At 62.5% G+C, this 11,423-nt stretch overlaps 1 protein-coding gene across 2 annotated transcripts in view; it reads right to left on the reverse strand.

Moving 5' to 3' along the window:
• SKI (SKI proto-oncogene) overlaps positions 1 to 5,802 on the reverse strand; it is a 72,059-nt gene extending 66,257 nt beyond the window's left edge. Inside the window, exon 1 of one of the 2 annotated variants that reach the window (XM_036089574.2) lies at positions 4,779 to 5,802. In XM_036089574.2, coding sequence (XP_035945467.1) covers positions 4,779 to 5,747 — 969 coding nt within the window. In that variant the 5' untranslated portion in view covers positions 5,748 to 5,802. The remainder of the gene's footprint in view (positions 1 to 4,778) is intronic. The other variant, XM_036089575.2, reaches the window with a different exon arrangement.
• Positions 5,803 to 11,423: the final 5,621 nt, after the last annotated feature.

Below are 11,423 nucleotides of genomic sequence, written 5' to 3' on the forward strand. Positions count from 1 at the left end.
CCTTCTCCCACTGCAGCTCTCACAGACCTGAAGGAAATAATTCAGCCTCTATATTTTGACTCAAAACAAAGAAACTTTTTAAAAACATTTCAGTTGAAACTTGCATAATTCTTCCAGTGGAGAAATCCTCCCGACTTTCGCAATCCTTAGAAAGAGACACATTATTGCTGCTTGTGTAACAGTCTCCGGGCCACGAAGAGTCCGGCCGCCGGCCTCGGCCACCTCCCGCCACCTCCCGCGGTCACCTCCCGCCAGACAGCCAGGGCTGGCCCCGGAAGCACCACCTCCCCCCCCCGCAGCTCCCCGCAGCCAGGGCTGTGGGGCGGGGCTCGGTCACACTCCCCCAGACTTCCTCCTGCTCCTGGCCTGTCTGCCCTCGCCCGACATCTCAGACACGCATTACACAAACCGGCTGCAGGGAAGGCTGAGAAACCGAGACGCGGAGAGTCCGTGACCCTACTCCCGAAGCCCTGTGCTGACTGGGGGACCCCGGTGAGGGAGCAGGAACAGAGGCGAAGGTCACCCAATGACCCTGCTGCCCCCGGCCAGCTGCCGCCCTGAGGAAACCCCAAGAGGCTAGGGGCCTGGCCCAGCTCCAAAGAGGGGTCCTGGAAACTGGCAGGACAGCCGACAGAGGAGCAGACAGACAGATGGGCAGGGAGCCCACACCTGGAGGACCATCCAGACACGGCTCTGCACATGCAGCCAGGCCGAGGCACCCGGCCAGCAGGGAGGCCCTACTCACTCTCGCACGGCCCACTACAGGGCGTGGTGAGAAACCCGAGGCCTTGTTCAAGCTGTCGTATCCCCCATTTGAGAAGACTCCCCAACCTTCACTCTGCGGCCTTCACCCTGGCGACCAGACCGACTCGCAGACCCCATCCTTCTGCATGGCCGGGCGGGGGGAGGCCAAGGCCCGTCCAGGAACTTTGCCTCAGAGCATCACCTGAGATGGCACCCCACTTTCTCAGCCAAACGTCTGGAACCAGGAAATCACCATGGAACCCCACGAAAGCCTACAGCAAAACAAGGGGACAAAGGGACAACCGACCCTCTAAATCTCTGCGGGCACAACAGATGGCATCAGGGTAAAGCCAGTCCCCCCATGAAAGAGGGGTCCCAGGTGAAGCACGCAAGTCAGAGTCTGTGTCCAGCCTGATGGAACATTCTTGACAGCATTCCTTCCCAAGACAATTTCAGCTTAAAAGAGCAAACCACATCTCACTAGGGGAGTGTCCACAGGCTGGAACCCCCTTCCTGGCCTGTGGACTTAAAAGCTGTAGTCAGTCCCCAACAGGGACCACAAGACTCCATGCCCCCAGTGCTGCCGGCCGGGTCTCTGCTTTGAGAAAACACTGCCCTGTGACCAGGGAAGTTTCAGGTGACATGAAGAAAACTGTTCCAATGTCAGGAATTCAGACAAATCCAGTCGTGGGCACTCACGCCACAGCGGGCCCCTGGAGCAAAACGGCCCACACAACAAGCCCCCTCTGAGAACTTGGGTGTCTGAAAGACAAGGGCACGATAAACAAACCCAGGCCAGGCTCTCCAACCCGAGAATCAGGACACCCCGCAGAACAAACAGCAGTTCCAAGGAACCAGTTTCTGGAGCGCGGGCCCCAGGGAGGCAGAGCACCGCCCTGTGGTCGGCCCAAAAGGGAAACACCTGGTGACCCAGCAAGGCGCCGTCCTGCGGGGTGAGGAGCCGGGCCCCACGCAGCAGCCAAGCCAGCAGCGCGGATGTCCCCCTCTGCCGGCAATCTACACGGCCGGACAACTGGCCCACTTCAGTCCAAATACCATGAGACAAGCCCAAGAGAAGGGACAGAGCCAAGTGGGCAGAACAAGAGTGGAGAAGGCTCCGAGTCCCCATCTCCTGCCACGTGTTCCCCCAGCAACAAAATGACACATCCCCACCCCACCTGACACTGGACACCTGAACACCCTCAAGAAATAAAACGTCACCATCACACCGCTTGCTACAGTCCCCATTTCACACACGAGGAAACACACAGAGACAGAGAGATTAAGCAACTGGCTCGAGGTCACACAGCCAGTAGAGATGTAATGAGGCTACGGGAGCAGCCCCATGGGGTTCCCAGCTGGACTGGCCCACTGCAGGACAGCGAGGACAGCAGCCTGGGGGGAAGGGGCTCAGAGGCGGCTCCCCAGCACTCCGGAGGCCCCTCCTGGCACAGGTGGCAGCAGAGGGCTGACCGGTCTCTGGCTGGCAGGAGACTGGGGCAGCACTTCAGCTCCACAGCCTGGAACGCACTCCAGCTCCCGTGGCCTCACCAGAACCCAAGGTCCTAGGGGAGCCGTGGCCCCTACACAGAGGATTCCAGCACATTCTTTGTTCCCTGCTGTCCTCATCCTTAGTAAATCAAAAATGTTAAACTAACCTAACATACAACTGAAAAAATTCAAGATCTATTCCGTGAATAAACTGTCAAAGGCAAGTACAAGGAGCAATGAGAGAGAGGCAGGGCTCGGGGCGGGGGGAGGGGATGGGGGGGGTCTTCCTAGGCAGCTCCATTCGGAGCAAGTGGGCTCTGGGCAGCTGGGGATCTCCGCCCACCCTGAGCTGATACCTGCCTCACGTGGTGCCCTCGGCATGTAGACAGACGAGCACATGGCTGTGCTAGGAGATTTAAAGAGGACGATGCACCCCAGGACTCCCAACTGCGTGGTCACAGAGCCAAGGAAGCAGGCAGAGCCCCAAGAACAGGACAAGCAGAAAAAGCTGGCAAGGGAAGCGCCCCCCGAGGTGGCAGAGCCAGCAGGAGAGCACTCGGGAGCTCAAGGAAGCCCGGGGCCGGGCGCGCAGGCCAGGTCACCACCACGAGGACGGGCTGGCTGACACTCGGGCCTGGAGACCCCACCCACTTACGATGAGCAGCTTTTCCTCGTCACGGGGGAAATTTTTGTTTCATCAGTCAATGAGATTTAGAGCAGCATCAGGGAAGGCACTGAAGGAGAAAGGGCGGCCCTGATCATCTGCTGGAAAGGCCGGAGCAGAAACAGGCTCTGGCCTCTGCTTTCCGGGCTGCAGGGACCAGTCCTGCTTCTCCCCAGGCAGCGCTCGGGCCTGAGCGCTCAGGCTGGGCCTCCCCTGAGCCGGAGGACGGCCGCGCCCACAACCACGGCGCCTGCTCCGAGAGAAGCCGGGCCCGGGTCTACGGCTGTGACAAAGGGCCAGCCCCCACCACACACCCCTCACGCCCGACTCGGACACCGACACAGACACACCCTGCCACACAAGGTCCTCTGCCACCCGCGCTGGAGGTAAGTGGCCTGCCACGGCTCGGCCACCAGCTGCAGGCCACAGTGGCCGTGGAAGGTACGGGCGCCCCAAACAGAAAAGCCCCCGGTTCCCATAGGGTGCCCATCACGCCACCCACCACCAAATCATCTGAAATCAAAGGCTTGGGCCTTTCCTGCCAGCATCCTCCCCTACTCAGACCATCCCTCCCGCCCAACCCCTGCCCCACAGTCTGCAGACAGCTTGCCACCTGGGCAGCGACACAGCTGAGGGCAGAAATGCCACCGAAAGCATGTGCACGCGCACACACAGCAGCCCCCCTCCGAGCACAGGCAACAGGCCCCCACATCCCAGCCCCTCCTCTGCTCACCGAGACTCTGACACTCCGCTGGAGGGGCGCCCGGATAAAACCGGGCGGGAGCATCTATTCACAGATTTAGAAAAAAAAGTTTGATGCAGTAGCTGAATTAATTAGGCCTCCTCAGAATAGCTGAGCCAATGCAGCATTCTGTGTATGCAATTTTATAAGCTTGGATATTTAAAATAAAAGTTACAAATACTTGGGGAGGGGAAGACACCATGAAAAGTTGGTGAGGACCCCAGTGAATGGCCTCAGGGTCCAGTGGCCTGGGAGCCACCCAGCCAGCTACCCAGCAGGATCACACACATCCTCGCCTGGCAAACAACAGAGCCTGGGCCAGTGGCCCTCCCCCGCCCGGCAGCGTTTCAGAGAGAGGGAGACAAGGAAACGGGCGTGTCCAAAACAAATCACAGGCCATGAGCTACTCCTACTCAGGGCCCCAGGTGCCCGCTGACCAGGCCCCAAGCCCAGGGCCAAGCGGCCCTTGCCCCCACACTGGGGGACTCTGGGATTCACACCCTGGCAGGCGCAGGGAAACACACAGAGCTGGAGTCGCCGAGTCTCGGCCCCCTGCCACCGTGGCCTGGACACCTGGCTTCGTTTTTGAGTCTGTCTCCCAAGGCTTCAAAGCACAAACAGGCCCCACCGGGTCCAGTTCTGTCTGCTGAGGACCACTGGCAGGAACCCCTCTGTCGGGGGGGGGGGGGGGGGGGAGGCCTTGGTCTGCACATCTCCTCACCGCCCCCGAGGAAGACCTAGGCCTGAGGCTGCAGCCTGGGCCCAGCCCAGATCTAACTTCCCAGGACTCGCAGCAAGACTGAGTGCTGAAGCCTGCCCTTCCCAGCCCATCAGGGCAATGGCTGTGGACATCAGGAAGGCTTCTCCGCCCACCAAGCCAGCCCCCCCCCACCCCCACTGGGGCCACCCACGCCAAGCGAGCTGGCTCATCACAGGGGTCGAGCCAGAGAACCTTCCTACACTGTCGATGGGGATGACGATGCTACCCTGAATTTCCCTGAAATAGATCCAAATCCTGAGACAAGCCCTAAACTGCACAGACAGAGCCCATGGCCCAGGAGGGCCCCCCAGCTTCCAGGCCCCGGGGCCCAGCACACCCAGTGTCCTCCCACTCCCACAGCCAACGGGGACACTCACCCGGGGCACCCGCCGCTTGTACTTGTTGCCATAGTCAAACTTCTCCTTCACGTCGTCCAGGCAGCGGCCAAGGCGCGCCTGTTCCTCCTTGCCTGTGTAGTCCTGGCTCAGCAGGATGTAGGCCCGCCAGTTGGCCGAGTCGAAGCCCCAGTGGCAGGTCCGGTTCTCCAGCGCCTTGTGGGAGTGCACCACGAACTTGTGCGGGGGGTACATGAGGCGGCAGTCGAGGCACTGGATGCAGGCGGCACTCGGGCTGCTGTAGAGCTCGGGCACCAGCAGCCCCTTGCACTTGCCGAAGCACTCGTGGTACACACGCACGCTGCGCTCGCTGAGCTCCAGGCCCAGCGCCAGACTGGCGGCCAACTCCTTCTTGCAGGGCGGCGGGTAGGCGCCGCCGTACAGCAGCGCGTTGCACAGGCGCTCGGCGTCCGTCTTGGTGATGAGCCCGCACGAGGGCGCCGAGAAGGGCAGAATGCCCATGACTTTGAGGATCTCCAGCTGGTCCGCCGTGCAGCGCGAGCAGTAGATGTGCAGCTCGTCGCACACCGAGTTGATCTGCTGCAGCGAGAAGTCGCGCAGCACCGAGTTGAGGATCTGCGGCAGGCACAGGCGCTTCTCGCCGCCCACCACGAAGCACGAGATGGTCTCGCCCTCCAGCACGGTCTCGCAGCGCTCGGTGGAGCGGTCGGACGGCATGAAGAAGGGCCCGGGGAGCACGGGCGGCGGCGGCTGGATAGCTGGCAGGTGCAGCACGGGCGGCGGCTCGGCGGCCGCGGGCACCGGCGCCGGCACCGCAGCCGCGCTTGCCTCCTTGGCGCTCTCCTTCTTGTAGGCCTCCTGCGCCCAGCGCGCCGAGAAGGCGGCCGGGCCGCCCAGCGAGCTCATAGAGCTCAGGTGGAACTGCTCCAGCGTCTTCTGCAGCCCCGGGTGCGGCTGGAAGCCGCCGCGGCCGCCCGCCGCCGCCTCCATGGTGCGCTCCGGCTCCCCGGGCCGCTCCCGCTCCCGCGCGCCCGGGCCCCCGCGGCCCCCGCCGCCGCCCCGCGCGCCCCGGCGGCGCCCCCGGCCCCGGCCCCGGCCCCCCCCCGCCGCCGGCTCCCGGCCGATCACGGCCGCGGCCTCGGCCTCGCCCGGGGGCGCGAAGGGGTAGGCGGGCGGGGCGAAGGGGTCCCGCCGCTGGAGCCCGCCGGCACCCGGGCCCGGCGCCACATCCACGCGCCCCGCGCCGCGCCCGCCGCCGCCGCCGCCCGGGCCCCCCGCGCGCCCCCCGCGCGCCCCCCGGGCCCTAGGCGCGGGGCATGCCCCTGCGCGCGCCGCCAACGCCAACGCCAACGCTCGCGGGCCCGGGGCTCGCGGGGGGCGCGCGGGCAGGTGCCGGCGCCGCGAGGCGCGAATCGCCGCGGCGGCCGAGGCCGAGGGGCCCGGGAGGAGCGGGGGCGCGGGCGCGGGGCCCGCCGGGCCGTCCTCGCGCGGCGCGCCGCCGCCGCCCCGCTCCTCCCACCGCGCGGCGCCCGCCCGGCTCGTCCCGGCGGCGCTGGCCGGCCGCGTCGCGCCCGCCGCCGGCCGCCCCGGCCCGGCCCGCGCCCACCCCGCCGCCCGCGCCGGGCTCCGCGGCCCGCCCGCCCGCCTGCGCGCGCGCGGCTTCCGGGACGGCGGGAGCGCCTGTGGCGGCGGCCCTCAGAGCGCGGCGGCGGCGGCGGCGGCGGCGGCGGCGGAGGCGCGGGGCTCGGCGCACATCCTCCCGGCGGCTCGCTCCGGCTCGGACTGAGCGCGGAGCGCTGAGCTCACGCCGCCGCCCCGCCCCGCGCCGCCCCGCCCCGCGCCGCCGCCCCGCCCCTCGCGCCGTCTGGAGCCGCGCGTCCGCCTCAGCCGAGCGCCGGCCAGGAATGCGACCGCCTCCCGGCCTGGCTCTTCCAAGAACGCGCGCTCCCCCCGCCCCGCCACCGCCCAGCCCGGGGCTCGGGCCGGCTCGGCCACGCTCGGGCCCGTCCGCCTGGGACTCGGCTCCGCTCGGCCGCGACTCGGCTCCGCTCGGCCCCGCCCGCCCCGGACTCGGCCCCTCTCGGCCACGCTCGGCTCCGCTCGGCCCGCCCGCCGGAAGGGAGCTCGGCGGGGGCAGCGGCGGCGCCCGGGGCCCCCCCTTCCGGCCGAGGCCGCTTCCTGCGCGGCTGGGAAGGCGCCCGTTCCGCCGCCGCCACCGCCGCCGCCGCCGGGGCCCAGAAACCCACACGCGGCCCCCGCCACAACCGCAGACTCGCGGAGGGGCGGGCAGGACGGGGGCTTACGCAGCCTGCACCGCGCACCTCGCGGACCCGGCAGGACGCGGACGCCACGCGACCATGGGGAACCCCACACACGACAGGGACGCCACATAGCACGACCCGGGTTCCATAGAATGACGGGGACGCCAAGTGGGTCACTCACTACGTTAGGATTGCCCCCCCCCCCGAGGGGACCCCGCACAGGCACACACACAATGCATCGTGTCCCAGGGCCCCTACCCGTGCAGGGGCGGCGCAGCGGCCCCCCGCCCCCGATTGACCGAGCTGCCCCGACCACCCCGTGACCCTGCGCCCCGGTCGCCGCGCACGGCCAGCAGGGCCACCAGCCCCAGTGCGGGACTGCCGGCTCCACGGGGCAGGGCCTTTGTGCCTGAGAGAGACAGCCCCGTCCGGGGACTGTGCGCTGTGCCCACGGGCCAGGTCACGGCCAGGGCCAAGCCTGGGGGGGTCCTCGGGAACCTGGCCCCTTCCTGCCTGGGCAGGTGGCCTGACCCTTATGCTGCAGCCCCCCACCCTGGCGGGAGAGCCACTTACACGTCGGGAGGGCGTCTGGGGCAGAGCTGGGGAGACCCCGCGCTGTGTGTCCTTCCAGGAACTGGCTGCGTCCTGGGGGAGAGAGAAGCCAGAAAGTGCAGGGTGGGAGAAGACCAGGGGCTCAGAGTCGGACTGGCTAGGTACCCCCAGATGAGGCAGCTCTTAGCTGAGGCCTAGGGGGTGGGGACTCAGAATCAAAGGGAGGGTTCTGTCTATGCTCAACCCGAGTGCAGAAGGACAGTCCCGCCAAGCTAAGCAGTGGCACCTTCTCCTCCACAGGACAAGGGCACCCAAGCCGGCCTGGGCACTGGGTGGCGTGAGGAACAGCCACAGCGCAGGGCAGAGGTGAGAGGACCGTGCCCACTTCAGCCTGGGTGACCTTCAGTTGACTTCAGCTTCTCACCCCGTGCTCCTGCCTCCCCCGTGGAGGCTGAACCTGGCCCCAGTCCAGAGCTCCTAGGGGGTGGCGCCTGCCCTGGGGGGCTGACCAGGCATCTCTACAGGCCCATGTTGCCCCTGAGGGGAGGCAGCGAGGATGGGCAGCAACCCCACCCCCTGCATGGGGGCAGGCACAGGGAGACACCCAGGATGGGCTTGAGATTCAGGGGGCAGTGCTCCGTGTCTGAAAACCCGACCGCTCCCCTCCATGGGCACGAACCTTCCTCTCCGCTCACCTGTGTCCTAGGGCTGTCCCTCCCACTCTTCTCTCTGAGCCCCGACAGGAGGCTTCTCTCTGTGTGCAAACACAAAACTCAGAAGGGGTATTTAAAAACCAAAGAAAAGGGACTCCTTATTTGTTTTGGGGTATCATTCTCTTGGCCCACATTTGGACCAAAAAAGTTTATTTATAATGCGCCCTGAGACGGTTAGTTCCTTCTATGTGGACTTGAATTCCATACAGCGCAGGCAACCTGTAATCCAAAGGAGGTGGTTGGAGCACCAGAGGGCTGGCTGGGAAGGGTTTCCAGCCAAGCACAGAATTTCTCCTGCTCTGTTGGCTAAGCAGGCACTCCCAAGGGGGCCCGGAGCCGGTGGTCCCCTTGATGGGTGGTGCCTGGATCCAATGGGCCACTTCCCTCTACATCCTCTGGCTTTGTAGGGCTCTGGAGAGGGGTCCCAGGGAGGGGGAGGGGGCAACATTTTTCCAGAGCTGCAGGGGGCATGTGGTAGGGGACTGGTGAGCAGTGAAGGGCCCTGAGAAGCAGGAAGGGACTGGATTGCCTATAAAACTTCTCCTTCTCAGTGGACTTTGAGGCCTCCTCCCCAAAAGATGTTGGAGTCTCTGGAGCGGTCAAGCCCCCCTCACCCACCAAGGGCCAGGCTAGCCATGCCTAGACAGAGCCAACCAGGCCCCCTGTCTTCTCCCTGGCCCAGTGGGGGGTCTCAACCCTGCTGTCCTTCCTCCCTCCAACCTCCAACGCACCCCCGCAGCTGGACGGTGCGGTGGCTCACTCCTCTGCTTGTCCCCCTGCCACTGGCCAGGCACCAGGCTGGCAGGTAGGAGGTCCAGGCCACAGGCACAGCCACATCAGAGGGCAGGGGCAGGGGCCCACTACACCTGTGTGCCACCCCCCCCGGCTGATGGTTGTGGGCAGCAGCTCATGCGTGTTCACATTTGTGAAGCTCGTACCCCTGCAGGCACAGAGCCAAGCGCTGGCACCAACAAGGGGGGAGAGCAAGTTCTGCCCACATGACTTCCATCTCCTGTGCAAAGACCAGTAAAGGATTGACGCATCTGCTAGTAAAGAAGCAAGATCATTCGGGTCCTGTGGAGGTTTGAGGGGTCACGGGAGTCAGTTTTCTCACCGTTAGAGATGGGAATTAAAGATGTGGAGAGGGATGAACAAATTGTGCATATTGAATTGGAATTAGCAATACCAGTGTGAACCCACAAGTTTTAATATTTATAAACAAAGAGAAAAACTATAGATGTAAATGTGTTTGTACAAACATCCGTATAATTCCTTGCTCTGTCTGGTGAGAGGGCCTGAGAGGAGTGACACCCCAGCAGCAGTGAGCACACAGAGAACCTGCATCCTGGTTTCTAAATTCCATCCCACTAGCAGGAACCAGAGTTCTTTGGCAAGACGGTTGGTCTCGGGGCTCAGGCAGGGAGAGTGCAGGACAATCCTGGAACGCCTTCCTGTGTCCGGAAGTCCTGAAGGGCTCAAAGCATAACAGAGACATATCAGAAGGACGTGTGCCAGCTCGAAGGGGCCCCCCACTGGCAAATCAGAGGTCATAATTATAGGCATGAGCTGTAATCATGGAATAAAATAGGAAACCACAAGTCCATGCATATTTAGATACTTATTAAAATAAATGTATTTGTAAGTTGAAAGTTTGATGAGAAATAGGCTACTTGCCTAGTTTTCAAGTTCCTCACACAAGGTTCCCATTAATCACAAGGGGAAGACGAGCAGGTTCCCAGGGGAGATGCTGGTGAACACCACTGTGACCAAGCAATCTAAGTGGACACCATCACTCAGATCAATCGCAGTCCTGCACCACTGACAGGGCAGGATGGGCAGACCATACATCACTTCTGTGATTCTCCTGCCAAAGAAGCATAACCTGCCTCTGATCAGGACAGAAACTCAGACACCCACGTGGAGGGACTATAAAGAAGGACGGGCCCAGAACATTTAAAGGTGTCAGGGTCTCAGCAGTCAGGGAAAGGCCAAGGAATGTCCTGGACCTTTGGAGACTAAAAAGATGATGACTCAGTGTGACATGTGGCCCTGGGCTGGATCTTGTTACTACAAAGGACATTATTGGGACAACCAGAAAGTCTTGAATGTGGTCTAAGACTAGATGGCAGTGACCCTGCTTTGGACGAGGTGCTATGGTTATGTCAAAGAACATCCTTGTTTTGGTGTGTGATAGAGAACCAGGTCAGCCATTGCAAATGCTTCAGGGTTGCGGGAGGTCGGGGTGGGGGGGGGGGCGGTTCCTGTACTAGTCTTACAACTTTTCTGTAAGTTTGAGATTGCTAGAAAATACAAAATATATTTTAAGAATGTTATGGGAAAGGGCGCCTGGGTGGCTCAGTTGGTTAAGCGACTGCCTTCGGCTCAGGTCATGATCCTGGAGTCCCTGGATCGAGTCCCACATCGGGCTCCCTGCTCGGCAGGGAGCCTGCTTCTCCCTATGACCCTCACCCCTCTCATGTGCTCTCTCTCTCTCTCTCATTCTCTCTGTCTCAAATAAATAAATAAAATCTTTAAAAATAAAAAAAAAAAAAAAAAGAAAAGAATGTTATGGGAAGGAAGCTTAAATTCTCTTTTCGGCCCTGCTTAGCTTGGGCTGCCCAGTGGAGCAGGCTCTAGCCTGAGGCAGCTAAAAGTCTTACCATTGTGCCTGTGGAGTGAGGCCTGAGGGGACACTAGCAGGACACCAAGAGCATAGGCTGCAACTTCAACCAAGAGGGCAGAGGAGCTAGACCCCTTCCCAGTGCAACACAAAAGTATGTCAGAGAATATAGGCATGCTCTTTAAATGTTCCGTGAAAATGCACAGGAAAGGAAGCTCTGCAGAGCTGGAAACATGAACCACAGTGGCAAGTAGAGTGGAGACCAAGCAGCCTACATGAGGCTTGGAGCTGGCCTTACACCCACTGTGGGCTGAGAGTTTAGGCCAACGTGGGACAGAGTTGAGGTCACAGGCCCTTTCTGAAATGGGAGTTGGAACGATTCATGACAACACAAGTTAAGAAGCAGCTGTCCAGGGCGCCTGGGTGGCTCAGATGGTTAAGCATCTGCCTTCGGCTCGGGTCATGATCCCAGGGTCCTGGGACCGAGCCCCACATCGGGCTCCTGGCTCAACAGGGAGCC

The sequence above is a fragment of the Halichoerus grypus genome, chromosome 5, assembly GCF_964656455.1.
Source record: "Halichoerus grypus chromosome 5, mHalGry1.hap1.1, whole genome shotgun sequence".
Taxonomy (NCBI): domain Eukaryota; kingdom Metazoa; phylum Chordata; class Mammalia; order Carnivora; family Phocidae; genus Halichoerus; species Halichoerus grypus.